The 16,005-nt window shown below is 40.2% G+C and overlaps 1 protein-coding gene across 2 annotated transcripts; it reads right to left on the bottom strand.

Moving 5' to 3' along the window:
* Window positions 1–10,420: 10,420 nt before the first annotated feature.
* On the bottom strand, window positions 10,421–11,985 carry LOC146650218 (cornifelin-like). 2 transcript variants are annotated; one of them, XM_085387619.1, is made up of 4 exons: window positions 11,866–11,985; window positions 11,053–11,146; window positions 10,729–10,916; window positions 10,421–10,646 (listed from the first exon to the last, which is right to left on the bottom strand). In XM_085387619.1, exons 2-4 carry the CDS (start codon window positions 11,117–11,119, stop codon window positions 10,437–10,439), a joined length of 465 nt encoding a protein of 154 aa, XP_085243745.1. In that variant the 5' UTR covers window positions 11,120–11,146; window positions 11,866–11,985; the 3' UTR covers window positions 10,421–10,436. The 2 variants fall into 2 exon arrangements, with proteins under 2 accessions (XP_085243745.1, XP_085243743.1); XM_085387617.1 differs by lacking the exon at window positions 11,866–11,985 and having other exon boundaries at window positions 11,053–11,210.
* Window positions 11,986–16,005: the final 4,020 nt, after the last annotated feature.

Here is a 16,005-nt window from a genome sequence, read left to right as displayed (position 1 = left end):
TGAACGATCACTCTGTGAAAGTCGAGAAGCAGAAAAAGCCAAATTAAATGAAATTCAAAATGTTAATTTTGAAGTTCTTTCTATCAAACTTGTTCACGAGACCTGAGACATTCAAATATTTGTAGCAATGGGAAAGTTTAAGTAGAGAAAAAAAGTATATGTTGTGGACACATGCACATAGATATGAAACCAAAGTGCATGTTAAGGATATTGTGGTCATTTTGTAAGTCGTCAGTTAAGCTTGATTAATATATCCATAATTCACAAGACATTTTATATATCAAGGTAAAAATTCTACAGCATTACAGAAAGACACCCCCAAACATCGATAATGAACAAGCATTTGGGGATGAAGGAAGAACAAGCTTTCTATACACATCCAAGTGACTTTAAAACAAACAGCAATACGTGGTTGACATATCTCAAAAGTAAACATCTGAACAGGATATGTAGACTGGTTTGGAAGTGAAAGTATATTACGCTTACAGTTCAGACAGTGTAATCTACTTTAACTGTCCACTACACCAGACAGCTTAGAATTTGGATGTGGTTTGCCTTCGGGAATACTAATAACACACATAACAGTTTACATAAACCTTAGATTTTTACAGTCACACCGTAATGATGACCTCTGTTTCTCCGACCACTAAGTTGATGTAAAATGAATTGAATGAAAACTGGAACATCTTACCTGCTATTGCTGGACACCCTTTGCGCACCTCTGAAACTTAATGAATAAAAGGATCCTTGGCTCTTTGGATAAGGAGTGTCAGTGGCATTTGGGCCAACACAAACAATGCTGCCAAGCCTGAAACTCTGGAAATGGAAACATGAAACTAAAAGTGACTTTCCATTATGTGGTAATTGCGGGGGCGATCGTGGCTCAAAGAGTTGGCAGTTCGTCTTGTAACCGGAAGGTTGCCGGTTTGAGCCCTGGCTCGGACAGTCTCGGTCGTTGTGTCCTTGGGCAAGACACTTCACCTACCGCCTACTGGTGTTGGCCAGAGGGGCCGATGGCGCGATATGGCAGCCTCGCTTCTGTCAGTCTGCCCCAGGGCAGCTGTGGCTACAACTGTAGCCTCCACCAGTGTATGAATGTGAGAGTGAATGAATAGTGGAATTGTAAAGTGCTATATAAATGCAATCCATTATTATTAATAACTGCATTCCAGGTGGTTTTTAAAGGAAAAGCAAAAACAACTGAAAAGGGTGCTTATTATAAAAGAGAGTCCTAAGTGCTAAAAGAAAAATAAACAGTTAAGTGTTTTTCAGTTGCTTTTTGGAACAGGAACTAATAATTATAATTATCATGTTTTTCTTCTTATCTTAAGAATCCTCAAAATACCGATCTGTAACTTTGATACATATGTGACCACACCATGCCAGTGTTACACACGTAGGGAATTGATAAGAATTTAGCGATTCTTATCCCAACATTGATATCCCTCATTGATTAAAATCCTTATTGATTCTTGTCAATGGAAAATTGTATTTAGTAGTCAGTATAATCTTTTAATGATATAAGTTTGCATATGGTAGAATACTACATGTAATCATTTGTGTTTAGAAGTATATAGTTGGTGGCATATTGAAAGAATGTCTCATTCTAGGAGGTCTGTAACATTCCAGGGTGTTCTGGCGTTCACCCCCACATCCTAGGAGCATGGGAGAGGTCGTACCTTGTTTTATTGTTTTACGGTAGGATTAACGTAGCTATGTCAGTTTTAGTCTAAGTGCCTTCTTTACATATAGATGAACTGTTGGATTTTCCAGACCAGCAGGTTAAGGGAAGTCGTTTATGGGGTCTCACACACGCACACACACACACTCGTACACCTCCACATTCCAATGTAAGAAACAAACGCTCACTGAAGTATAAATAAAGACCGGGGCAGTTTCTCAGCACGAGTCTCAGTGCTGGAGGCTCGCCCTTGCTAGCAAGAAGTTCTGTGTGTTTCTCTTCTCTGAGTCTCTACTGAAGAAGTGTTTTAGAGTATACCTCTTAACAATTCTCATTTGCTCCAGTTTGAGAGTCACCACCATCTCTAAGTAGCATATCAACGACATTACATTCATGCAAACTAATTACACGGTGCGTGGTCAAATGTTTGTGAATGTTGTTTTCCCTCTTTGTTGTGATCAGTGTTGGGGTCATAACTCCAAAATAGAAAAGTAAAAAAGTTGTTACACATATTACACAGAACACTTTTCTTAAAAGTAGTGCAGTATGTTACTTATTACACCCATGAGAAAGCCATGTTGTACTACTCGTTGTTACTTTCCTGTTACTATGTAAAATGATTTGAAACACAGTGTCTCATAATTGTGTGGATGCCGTAGGCAAAAGTGGTAAGACTTTTGGTGCTCATAACTTCTATACTTTTTGAGATATTGAATTTTTTTTGCAATGTTTTTTGCCTATTTCTGCATATTATCAGTGGCCTCACTGATTTTCCTTGCCGGGTTGACCTGTGTTTTAACTCAGTGAGATGAGCATCCGTTCTCGGAGTGGGAGGCCTGGGTTCAAATCCCGCTTATGGCAACATTTCTTTCAGTCAACAGTTAAACTTTTTTTAACTCTTTTCAACACAAATTTAAGCTTTTTCACCCCTTTTCAGCACAATTTTCAGTTTTTTCACTACTTTTCAGCACAAATACCAGCTTTTTCAGCTGTTTTCAGCACAAACCTCTTTTCAGCAGAATTCTGCTCATTCAACTCTTTTCAGCAGAATTCTGCTCATTCAACTCTTTTCAGCAGAAATTTTGCTGATTGAACTCTTTTCAGCAAAATTTTCAGTTTTTTCTGCTGTTTTCAGAAAAAACCTCTTTTCAGCAGAAATTCTGCTGATTCACCTCTTTTCTGCAAAGTTTTCAGCCTTTTCACCTCTTATCAGCACAATTCTCAGCCGCTTCTGCTCATTTCAGCACAATTGTCAGTCTCTCCACCACTTCTTTGTGAGAAAGAGTTTGGCGCAGTGAGATGAATAGCCGCCTACAGACCAGAAGGGCCAGGTTTGAATCCTGCTCAGGGCAACATTTTTTTTTTAACGTAGTATCTCTGCCAAGTCATAGAATTACTGCAATTTCATAGTTTTTTTTTTTAGGAAATCTGTTATGTTATAGTATTACTACTAAGTCATAGTATTTCTGCCAAATCATAGTCACTAGGGGGCTGACTGTTTACTAAGTGCATCAGTGTAAATAGGTCATCTCTTGTGTTGGAGTGCAGTGGCGTGTCTAGAAAATTTTTGTTGGGGGGGCCAGGTAGGGGCACAGATTTGGAGAAGGGTGGCAGATTTAATTGGCAGATAATGTTTAAAAAAAAATTCTACCAACCCTTAACCATAATTCAATAATCCTATAAACCTAATAACCAAATGCACTTTTAACTCTTATTAGAATGAGATTTTAACCACTACGGTGCAAAGTTTTTAGATACTGCGTTGATAAAGTACAAGAGATACAATCAGTGCTTTGTCAGTGTTTACTCAGCATTCAAGGACAGCAATATTTGCATAGTATTTTTACTGACATATAGTGCACATATGTTTTGGGCAAAAACATTTTTGAATATTAAAATACGAACATTTGTAACAAACAATTGACAAATTAGCCAATGCCAATGCAAAACTTTATCTGCCTGTTTAAAAAAGAAGATAATCTTCTCACAAACTGGTGTTTGATTTTGAAACAGGAAAAAAGTGGGGAAACAAATGAAAAGACTAACATTTGAATAAAACCTGAAAGCAAGTAAATACTTTCTATGCTGCCTTATCGTAAACTTTGGTAATATTGATAAAGAACAACACTGGCTGATGATAAAATACAGTCAGCTGGCATGGTGACACTGCCAGTATTAACCTGCAGGGCTGGACTGGGACAAAAAAATTGGGCATTTTTACTACAGACCGACCCACCAGGTAGTAAAGCCATAAAGACTTTGACTGAAAACAAACCCTGTTGTGACAGTGATGTACAGTCTTGTTGGTATATGTATGATTTCTATACATTTTACGTCAGATAAAAACTTTGGTTGTAAGATTTAGATAATTATTTAATAAAAACTAGGTATTTTAAATGAGAATGAGAAAGAAAAGTATTTCTTTGTGCCCACCTTTCCCTGTTAATGCCCTACCTGGCCCCCTGGCAAAACTTTGCTAGACCCGCCCCTGCACAGTTACCAGCTGTCAGCTACATAAAAAAGGATCCTGGTGTTATTTGTCTCTCAGAAACAGTTCATAACTTCCCTTCAACTCATTCATGTCACCTAAAAGGTAATGTTTATCCATCACCTGTTCAGCTCTGATGGTTCAGTAAGGACATCTCCTGGTTTCATCTTCATGTTTCCCTCTCACCACATATCTAAACAGACATCATGACCAGCAGCTTTACAGCTGTGGCTCCAGCAAACATCAGCTGATACTAGAAATTAATATTAAATACATTCTAACAACAGCCGATCAAGCTTAAACGTGCTGCTGTTGTTTAGCGCAATATCTGCTGGTTTCCTCTTTCTGGCGCAAAGTGGGCGATAAATAAACAAGAGAGAAAAGCTGATCAGCTGATCATTGATCAGTTTCATGATTGAAGTAGCAACAGGAGAGGGAGGGGGAGAGAATGAGAGAAGAGGCAGCTGTGCAGCATAAAGACAGAATAAATCCAGCTTTGTGTCTTTTTTCCATTCTAGCTAAAGTCCGGGACAAACCGCGTCTCTTCTCAGCTCAATACGAAACGTGTAATATTTTCTCTGAATGAGGGACCATTCCATTTTTTTAAGGAGCCGTTGGCAACTCTACTAACTAATCTTATGAATAAAATAAAGTTCACTATCAGTAACATCATAGCACCCACCCAGCTGTATAAAAACTCCGTCAAACTGGCTAGAACGCAGTATGAGTTATTGCAACTGACAGTAAAAAGTCAGCAACATGAAAATAAACTCCACCTAAACTTGGTTTATATCTGACCCAGATAGACTGCAGGTCATAACTTCTTACCTGAAGTTCAGTTCACCTGACACTCGGACTGGCGGCTGCCTCGGGGCTCTCCTCCTGCCTCCCCTTCCCTCATCCACCTGTTGCCTCTGTGGAAGCCCCGTCATAGCCACCACCAAACAACGGAGTTATTTCTACACATCGACCTGCATCTGGCCAATCCACCACCTGTCATTGTTCATGCCATTACAAAAAAAAATAAAAAATAAGTCACTGGGGATATGCCCGGTATGCCCGATGGCCAGTCCAGCTATGTTAACCTGCAACCAAATCTGCAGCTCCATACAGCAATGTTACGACTTAGATTATATCTTATAACTCATAACTCTTATGTTAGCTGCCCTCAGTAGCATACTGTCTGAAATATTCCACAGCTGCAATAATTCTTTAAGTGTTATTTTTTTTCTTGGTATTTCACCGAAGTTTACTAAACTCAACAAACTTAATATTACTTACCGGGACATTTATTCTGTCCTCATTTTCTTTCACCGAAAAATTGTTTCCTGCAGTGCCATCTTTCGCGCTTGGCTCTCCTACCTTTGCTAACGTGATGCGCATAGCGCAGAAGCCGATGCTGCATTCACTTACACTCGGATATCTGAGCGTCACCGTGAAAACATAATCGGACATTTGATATTTGATTGAATTTTATTGTTTTGCCTTTGGGGTGGCACCTGGGGTGGCCAGTCTGGTTTGGGGGGTGGCCTGTGCCCCCCCAGGCCACCCCGCTGGACACGCCATTGTTGGAGTGCCCTCTTGTGGCGCCTTTTGGGTAGTGCCTTAGTAAACGTGAACCAAGCAAAAGCCTCTTTTCAGCAGAATTCTGCTCATTCACCTCTTTTCAGCAGAAATTCTGCTGATGGAACTCTTTTCAGCAGACTTTTCAGAATTTTCACCTCTTTTCTGCCCAAATTCTGCTTATTCACCTCTTCAGAAAAAATTTCAGCCTTTTCACCTCTTATCAGCACAATTCTCAGCAGCTTCTGCTCATCATTCAGCACAATTGTCAGTCTCTCCACCTCCGCTTTGTGAGAATGACTTTGGCTCAGTGAGATGAGTAGCTACCTTGAGACCAGAAGGGCCAGGTTTGAATCCTGCTCAGGGCAACATTTTTTTTCAACTTTTTCAGCTTTTTTCAGCAGACATCTTCAGCGTTAAGGAATCCACACAGCATTTTCGCAGGAAATGCAAATTTTTCTAGTTGCCAATTAACATTATAAACCTGTGGCTACAGCCCCACACACCAACACTAGTCCCTGTCCTAATGAGGACACACATGTTCTTTCTCTTAGTATTTAAGTATGAACGCAAAGCCGACAACACAAAGCAAAGATAAAAACCACCACGGAGAGACTTCAAAGCAATGATTCTACTTTATAACCATGATGATGAACGTTAGATAGAAAGCATTTACGTAGAAAGAGCTTAGAAAGAAAGTGCTTGTGTGAATGGGTGAATGAGGCAAACTGCGTAAAGCGCTTTGGAGAGCTCAGATGCAGTAGAAAAACGATATATAAGAACCAGTCCATTTACCATAATCGTCCCACAACCTGGTCAAGGAATGGGCTCAGCCTCGACAAAGAACTTATTTTCAAAACTAGTTCCCCTCTTCCAGCTGTTTAACTTTATCCTTGAATGCTAACTGTTAAACATCAAGGATCACCTGAAAATTTGCAGTATTTAGGGGTTTTAAGGGTTTTCCCTCGAAACCTTAGACTTCCTTGCCACACTGATGAGCTTTGTCATTCCTCATATCAGGGTCTTTCATAAGGAGAACTATTCTAGTCAATGAGGAAACAGAAGTCTGTCAACAGTTTTAGTTGTGAAAACACTGATCAATGGGCAGATCTCTGCATCATGTTCTGGTTTGACCAGATCAAACATACTTCATGTCTCAGATGTAAATAGCTGCTGTTAGAACTTCAGGAACCAAGGATGAGTGAAAAAACTTGTCTTGGTGTACTTGCTGGTGTACTTCTCATGTATTTACTTGCAGACTTGCTGTTATTTGCCCTGTCGCAATGTTAGCTAAGTTGTGATCCTTTGAAACATGGTGCCACTGAGTCTGTGTAGTGGAAGTACTAATTCTTGAGACTTTTTTGGGTACATACATTTAAAACCTTCGTGAAGAGTCATTGGTGTAATATAAAGCGTGCAACTCAAGCCTCATCAAGGCACCAGCTTGGTTTTTACCATGATGAATCCAATGTAGCGCTGTCCGTCTCCATTAAGAGCAAGGGCAGCGTTGATGAAATCTGTAATTTCAATCAACAACTCATCTGAGAAGAAACAGTGCTATTGTTGCTGCATTGAGAACAGAGGCAATGAGACATAAGGTCTGGGTATGTACAGGAGTTCGACCTCTAAAAGGGAGTCTTTCTGTGCATTCCATTTCTTTTCTTTGGCAGTCACATGGATCAGTGGTAAGGTCTTGGATGTTAGCCTTGCACTGTACAGTGATGTACAGCTATAGAGGATGCGCCTGATAAATGAAGGACCATTCTTGCTTAGAAGCCTGGAAGATTAAGGTCTCATATTCAAGGATCCAGCTTAGTCCAAGGCCACATTGAAGAGGTGAAGAATATGTCCCTATGTCTGTGTCTGAAGACCTTTGCCAGGTCATCAGCTGGCAGTTTTGTGTAGCTGTAAATCTGACTTAGCTAATGTCTTCTGTATTTTCTTTAAAAGCCTGACAGCCTCAATTTCTGTCAGGAGTGAGGTCTGATCATCATCAGCGTAAGCATTCCAGATAACAAATTCCTTTGGTTCTGCTACTCTGGTTCTCCTGCTCGAACTTTTCTTAACCCATAGTTGACTGATTATTTGATCGTTTTGTTCAGGGTTTAGTTCTTTACATCAGTATTTATTGTAGCTTGAAGAGTTTCTCGTGTGCAGAGGTGTTAAAGAACTATATTCCTGGTGCACAGACGGTAACTGAAATGTTGACTATTGAAAACTGCCTGTTTCATTACTTGTGTTGGTCCACCATCTTGTGGTGTATTTAAGAACTGTTTTTAATATATTTTTGCATTCTTAGCACAATAAGGAGAATGCATTTCCTTAACAGGACTGTAGTGTGAATGTAGGGGTAGCTGCAGCTGTAGCTCAGGTAAGCAGTTCGATCTCCGTGTCCTCCAGTCTGCATGCCAAGTGTCCTTGACGAGATACTAATCCCAAGTTGCTCTCCGGTGCGTCCATTGGAATATGAATGCATGTGAATGTTAGATAGAAAGCATTTACATAGAAAGAGCATTTAAAAAGATTACTGGTGTGAATGGATGAATGAGGCAAGCTGTGTAAAGTGCTTTGAGTGCTCAGAGTAGAAAAGCATTATATAAGAACAAGTCCATGTGTGGGGCCTCTTGCTCTGACCTATGCAATACAAATATTTCTTATTTGCATTGTAATATCTTGTTGTTGTTTTTTTTGTTCCTGTTCTCAGAAATCACACCATGTCAAACCCTTGTACACAGTCACAGTGAAAATACAACTCGGAATAGCTTACATCAACAGTGAATTAGCATTACTTCCATAACAAGTTAGGACACACTCATATCCATACCAACATAGCATATTCAGCATAGAACAGACAAGTGTTTTATAGACCTGCAGGACATTTCCTAAAGGGTTGTTTATTGATAAAAATAAATTTAGAGTAATTTCAGACTAGGGATCAATATTGCTACTCTTCAACCAGCAGCATTCACAGACCGGGGTGAGGTGACTGACAGTTAACATCTTTTTAATATTTAATAGATACTAAGAATCATCACGAAAACACGCACGCACACACACGTTGGGTATTCATATCTTGTGGGGACATATAATTGACATAATGCTTTCCCTACCCCCTTACCCTAACCCTAACCATGAAAAATGAATGCCTAACCCTAACCCTTACCCAGTGGCGGTCCTAGCCTGTTTGGTGCCCTGGGCGAACACCCCCTCTGGCAACGACACAGGAAATCATTCCTGCCTGTGGCCATCTCACTCTACAACTCCTCCATCTAGTGGAGATATCATCTGAATTTCAGGAGCGGGACCACTTCACGCCCCCTCCGGCCTCAGGCCCCCTCCGGCCTCAGGCTATAAACCCCCCCTTCTCCAATACCTTCTGTTTTCATTTTCATGCCCCACCCTGCCCCCCCCCTTTTCTTTCCTCTATTTATTTCTCGTTAGTACATGGGGATCTGCCCGGCCCGAGAGCCGTTGCCAGTCCCCTTCAAGGCCTTCCCCAAACCGCAGCACTATTCACACTTCCTCATCCCCATTGTTACCAAGGATGTGGTCCCTGCTAGTGAAATACACTGTAAACACTGCAATAGTTACAGCCATTTCACACACACTCTTTTCTACTCTGTAATGTTCTTGTCAATTTTCTTGATATTTATTTATAATCACTTCTGTTCATTCTTGATATTTATAATTGAGTGATCTGTATATATTAGTGCTATTTCCTAAACGTGTAAAATCTGTAAGACAATGTATTGTTTGGAGTTGGTCTGTTACTGTTACTATTTTTAGTTCTATTTTTCTTCTTGGATCAAATGTAACCCTCATAATTTCCTTAGGGATTAATAAAGTATTCTGATTCTGATTGTTTCAGGATGAGCTGCCGTTATCCAATGACACACCTGCTTACCTGCATCTTTTGCTCATTTCTCCTCCTCTTCTTTTCTCTTTTTTCTAAACTGAGGACCTGATGGCTTTGAACTTTTCTTGTCCATCTTCCATTGGTTTTAATTTTGCACTCCAGTATGAACACCCATCCCTCAACCCGAGGATCACCACAACATAACCTAATAGACCTACACCTTAGTTCACAGATTCACTTTGTCTAAGGTTTATTTCTGGGATTTCGCATAACCCAGGATTCAAATCATGAATACATAATGGGCTTGGATTTACAACATTATGAATGAAATGTGCTCTATTTTGTAGCAGGGTTAGTTTGATGCTTTTTCGTTCTTTTTCCAGATTCAGTCTTTTGTGTTCTGCTAACCTGTATTTATTTATTTATTTATTGTTGTAGCAGGAACTCTGAGCTCTTGTCTTTGTTTAAATGGAAATAATTTGGACAGACTGCATGACATCAAACATCAGTATAAAGTCTGAAAGAAAAGTTTTATGATGGACTTTTGCCATAGTTGGCTACAAAAATGAGCCCTGAAACTTTGGTTTCATCTTTGTATCTGATTTCGTCATTTTACTATTTTTTACCAAATGAATCTCAGAACTATAGTGAATCACCAACTCTCACTATCATCATCATTTCTCAAAATATAACTGTTAAAGGAAAAAATATTGAGGATTATTAGGAAAATAATACAAATAATTGATCATACAATTCAATTAAAAATTATTAGAGGCTCTGATTTCACTGATAAATACATTAAAGCTAACTCAGAGCAGTGCCACTGTGAGTACATAACACCTCCTGGGTTAAGCAACAAAACCAGCTGTGGGTGGTTGTGCAGACACCATCACCGCTGGTAGCTGGGCAACTGGAACAGGCTGCATGTTGTAAACAGTGTTGTTCTTTATAGTGATTACAGTCGGGGTTTTCTTGCGATGCTTTAACTCACGATGCATCTGACACCAGGAGCATAAGGCACAGAAACAGGAAACTGCAATGTCCTTACAGAGAGAGCCCTGCAGAAAGAGAATACAAGCATTACTTTGCTTTTTCTTTCCACTTTTAGTTCAGAGTATGTCATCGTCTTGCGCTTTATACCTTGATGCCATATCTGTTTCGCATGGCAGCCCTTACAGACAAAACTGCTGGTGGAACACAGAGGGGTATCCCACAGGCTGCTAATGCAGCAGAACCAAGTATGTCACATAAAGGGAGACAGTAGTTCTCTCCAAATCTTCCTGAAACGGTGCAGGCGAGGCAGGGGCCGCACCAGAATCCATAGCAACCTGAAAAACACAGAAACACGTCAATAAAGTGGTAACAAGTCTCAAAAGATGAAGACGATACAAATGAGAAAAAAACCTGTAGTCCTGAAAACACAAATACAATTTATGAGTCAATCAACTTTAACTGGCTTCTTACAAGTATGTGCATCCTCAAAGCAGTCACAAAGACCACTGTCCCAGTCTGTCAAGGGTTTCTCTGCCATTGTGTGCCAAGATGCTATAGGATTGCTCTGTGAAAGTAGAGGAGCGGGTAAACCAAAGTTAAAGAAATGCATCTGCAGAAAGAACCGTCTGTTGTGTAGGACATCTAGGCAGTAGATGATCAGATTAGATTCTGGAGCACCTTGTAGCGAAGCTTGTTCATCAGAAACCTTAAATTCTTAAAATATTTGTTCCAGCGATCGCTAAGATTAACTACGAAAAATAGAAAGAAGAACACTGTACTGTATGTTGGCTACAATTCAAATATATATACATGTAAAAAAAAAAAAGCTTTCTACCTCAGAAAATTACATAGTTCCTTCGATTAGAAGCAGCATCTTTTTATGGTTGAATAAACACAAACAAACTGAAACTATAGGCTCGGAGAAATGAAATGAAAAGTGCATTGTCTGTAATTCTTCAGTTAAATCTGATTTATACATCCTTGATTCCAAAGACTAAGATTGAGCTTTAAAAACGCAACAGCGTCAGACAGAAAAACACCAGAAACACCACGAGGTAAAACACTGACTTTCCTAAAACATCCAAGTTCATTTTAAACAGTCACGAGGTTGAGAGTACAGTTCAATATAACCTGACCTCTACACAAGACAGCTTACAGTCTGCAGCCCTGCATATAATTCACCTTTGCAGATAAACAGTTACCAATACAGAGAGTCAATAATAAACAGGAAAAAAAACACTCATCTCTTTCTAAGAATGTATCAATTTACATAAATTTACTTACATTTTATTCCCTCTGTCATCACATCTCCTACAGCGTTATACATCCAGTATTACACCGTGAACCATAAAGGAATCACACTAAACGATAGATGATGTAAAATTCATTGTAGAAAAGTGGAAGGTCTTACCTGGTCTTGCTGGACTCCCTGTGTGCACCTGTGATAAGGAATATAGGAAAGGATGTACCTTGTAATGGGAGTGGCTTAGAGTTGCCATTGGCTTGACACAAAAATGCTGCAAAACCTGAAACTATAGAAACAGAGAAAGGAAATCAAAAGATCATGCCCAGAAGTTCCTCTATATTTTTAATGAACTTTTCTCTTTGTGTTTTAAGTGCGTTCAAGTTCATTTTAAACATACAAACAAATGCAACATCTATATGTCTGTTGAAGATAAATGTCAAAAAACATACACATATAAATTTACTTTAAAACAAAGTTTCCTTTTATTGTTGTTGTGTTTCTTAAAAAAACAAACGGAAACTGCTGATAATAGTCATGATCATGTTCTAGTCTCAGGTGACTTAGATGTGACTGTTAACGTACACAGGTACGTTAAATTTTTCCAGATTTTTTTAGGGGTCTGATAGTTTGAATAAAGACATTTAGCTGTCATATCAAAAGCAGCGTCAGCTTTGTAATTCAAGTAGAGAATCAACAGTTTCTTTATTCATTCATGTATTTATGTCATGGTCCTGCGGCCATGACTCAGTGACTTTGTGTTTGTGTTCCTTATTGTTATTATTCTCTTTATTATTCTTGGGCTGTTTTGGGATGGTTTGTGTTTTGGGATTTTAGATACTGGGTTTTGGGTTTGTGCTCCCTCTATTGGTCCCTGGTGTTAGTGTTCCCCTGTCTCGTCAGGTTAATCAGGTCCAGCTGTGTCTCCCACCTGTGTGTGATTTCCCAGTGTCTCTTTGTGTACTTATAGTGTGTGTTTTCCTCTGCTCCTCGTCGCGTCGTCTGTGTTCATCCTCTGTGTTACCCTGCGTACTCTGCATTTCTCCGTGAATCCCCTGCGTGCTCTCCCTACTGTTCTCCCTTCATGTTCAGGTTTGCCACTCCCTTTGTGTAGTTTCTCCCAGTTTAGTTCATCCTTAGTTCTGTTTGCCATCTCCACTTTATGTTCAGTATTGTCAATAAATCACCTTCACATCTGAGTAAGTGCTGCATCTGAGTCCTCCTTTCCACTCTTCACACGGCCGCTACCCCGGACCGTGACAATTTATTTATTTTGAAATTTAGTGTTCCTTGATCTGGGACAAAGGAACACACACACACACACACACACACACACACACACACACACACACACACACATATATATATATATATATATATATATATATATATATATATTAGGGGTGCAACGATATTCGTATCGATATTGAACCGTTCGATACAGTGCTTTCGGTTCGGTACGCATATGTATCGAACAATACAACATTTGTAATTTATTTTATCAACTTTCCTTCTGACGATGCTGTCTGTGTTGAGCGCTCAGTGAATCTGCGTTCGACTGCTCCGCCTAGGGTCGACAGTGCAGCCTAGGCAGAGTAGTCGAACGCAGATTCACTGAGCGCTCAACACAGCATCGTCGGAAGGAAGAGCGCAGGGCAAGCTAGCGAGACAGAAGTTAAGCTCTCCTTGCAACATGGACCTCCCCCACCCTCATTCAGATCTGGCGTTTGGAATTATTTTGGTTTTCATGTGACGTATGACGCTGAAGGTAAGCGAGTCATGGACTAAAGTAAAACAGTATGTTGGATGTGCCATGCAATGCTCAATTACATGGGTGGGAGCTAGTGTGTTAGCGCAGTTAGCTCGTTAACGTGTTGGCCGCTTAGCCCCATGCACGGGGCGATCGGCGGTAGCTCGTTAACGGAGATTTGCCGTGTTGTGGCGTTAACGTCATTTCAACAAGATTAACCTGAAAGCACTAGTGGGAACACAACGAATATGACTGCACATTTACGCCGACATCATCCTAGTGCAAAGACAAAAACAACAAGCATGCTACTAACTTTAGCCGAGTCATTTAGACAGCTGTTTAATATGCTGCTGAGAATATAGCCCAGAAGAAGCGGATAGTATAGCTTTTATTTTGGAAAGAGACATTTCTCTGTAATAAACTCTCTTTTCCAAAGATGAGTGATTCCTCAATCAGATACAGGGCTCGCAATATCGCTAGCCCGACGTCCCGTTATATTTAAACATAACAAACCAAAAAAAGTTTGGGAACCACTGCATCAATTAATTATAATGTTTGTGTTTTTAAAATGTTATTTTATTGTCACAAAATAATGTGCGCTCTCCAATGAGATATAGTACTGTAAGTACTCTTCTAAGGACTTTTTACGACACTGTGGTGGAATGGCAGAGAGGGATGGGGAAACTCAACAAACTGGTCAGGAGGACCAGATCTGTCCTGGACTGTCCGCTGAAGTCCATCGAGCAGGTTGGAGTGGAGAGGATGTTGTCTAAGCTGACATCCATCGTGGACAATACCTCCCATCCCCTGCATGAGCACTGAGCTGCTCGTCCAGCAGTAGACTTTCACTCCCACAGTGTAGGAAGGAGCGCTAGCAGCTGTCAGACAACCAGCTTTTGGTTACTTACTCATCAGCTTGTTTGCCCCCCACACACACACACTCGTGTACATATCTCCGTACAATGTTTATACATATTTCTGTACATTGTTACCTGTATAACTTCAGTTGCTTATGTTTAATATGGACCACTTTTTTTCTTTCTTCTATATTTTATATTCCCCTTGCTGTAAGAGCAGTGTAACACCCAAACTTCTCATTCGCGGGACAATAAAGGTTTATTCTCTTCTATTGAGAGCGGCTATGCCTACATTACACCACAAGAGGGAGTATATCCTAAATGATCAGATCAAGTTGGAGTAAAGAGGCCAGGCCATTCACTGTTATACAAAAGTCTAGAGATTGTGTACAGAATGTGTAACAATGCGCGATTTCTGTACGTTTGCAGGTGGGCGACCGTGGCTCAGGGGGTTGGGAATCGCATCTGTAACCGGAAGGGCGCCGGTTCGATCCCTGGGCTCTCTGTCCTGGTCGTTGTGTCCCTGGGCAAGACACTTTACCCTACTTGCCTACTGGTGTTGGCCAGAGGGGCCGATGGCGCGATATGGCAGCCTCGCTTCTGTCAGTCTGCCCCAGGGCAGCTGTGGCTACAACTGTAGCTGCCTCCACCAGTGTGTGAATGTGAGAGTGAATGAATAGTGGTATTGTAAAGCGCTTTGGGTGCCTTGAAAAGCGCTATATAAATCCAATCCATTATAAGCAAGCATAAAATAGTCCAGTTGACCTTGGTGTAAGGTTACGTCCATAGGGTGTTTATAGTGCATTTATGGGGGGCATCAGTGTAGATTAGCAATGGTAATAATTATCAGCAGGTAAAGCTAATTCACCAGTCATTTTACCTACCTTGTGGCTGTGGCAGTTTTATTTGTGTACCTAGGTGTAATCACAGTGACACAAGACTCTGAATCACAGTAATCTAGTGGTTATCAGTTTATTTTTGTTCTGCTGTAAGTGTTTGTTGTTCTGAGTTTGAAACCGGTCAGGCCACTCACTGTCACACAATGTATACAACAACACTCTAGAGACTGTGTACAAAATGTGTAATGATGCATTATGTCTGTATATTTGCAGATCATACTGTAATTGTGGACTCATTTTAATCCAACATTGCCGTTGTTCTCCTCTGAAGATCTGCTCTCAGCTGGAAGCCCACCAAGCCAACCATGTTCATGGGTGCATCCGTGACTTTTTACAGAAAGACAAGCATTGCTTCCTTGCTTGTCATGACATCATAGATTCATATGGTGGGATTAAACAGATCTCAAGTAATCATGAAAATCATAGCATCACGGACAAATTGATATTCATGATCTCTTAGACAAGTATTGAAATAGAACATTTCCATTTAGGTATTTTTCACATTTGCATAACATTATAACAACATTACCCGTGACTGTGGGCTGATCTTGTTTACAGCATGTTTTGTTTTTCATGTAACAGGACTTTTGGGTTAGATGGATTTAGTTTGAGATACTTTTACATATACAAAGTTAGTATGTCTAAAAAAGTTACAGATTCACACAGAGATTTAAG

This window comes from Rhamphochromis longiceps, linkage group LG17 (assembly GCF_057381845.1).
Source record: "Rhamphochromis longiceps isolate RC_006_pf linkage group LG17, R_longiceps_female_GT1.1, whole genome shotgun sequence".
NCBI classification, from domain to species: Eukaryota; Metazoa; Chordata; class Actinopteri; order Cichliformes; family Cichlidae; genus Rhamphochromis; species Rhamphochromis longiceps.
This window is presented reverse-complemented; position numbering and strand designations above follow the sequence as displayed.

What these genes read in the sequence shown, in the direction of transcription:
- LOC146650218 (XM_085387617.1), bottom strand. Translation starts at nt 11,191, where the DNA reads ATGCATTTCTTTAACTTTGGTTTACCCGCTCCTCTACTTTCACAGAGC. An exon ending in CTTTGAGGATGCACATACTT is followed by an intron (nt 10,917 to 11,052) that starts GTAAGAAGCCAG and finishes TGTGTTTTTCAG; the next exon opens with GTTGCTATGGATTCTGGTGC. An exon ending in GAAACAGATATGGCATCAAG is followed by an intron (nt 10,647 to 10,728) that starts GTATAAAGCGCA and finishes CTCTTTCTGCAG; the next exon opens with GGCTCTCTCTGTAAGGACAT.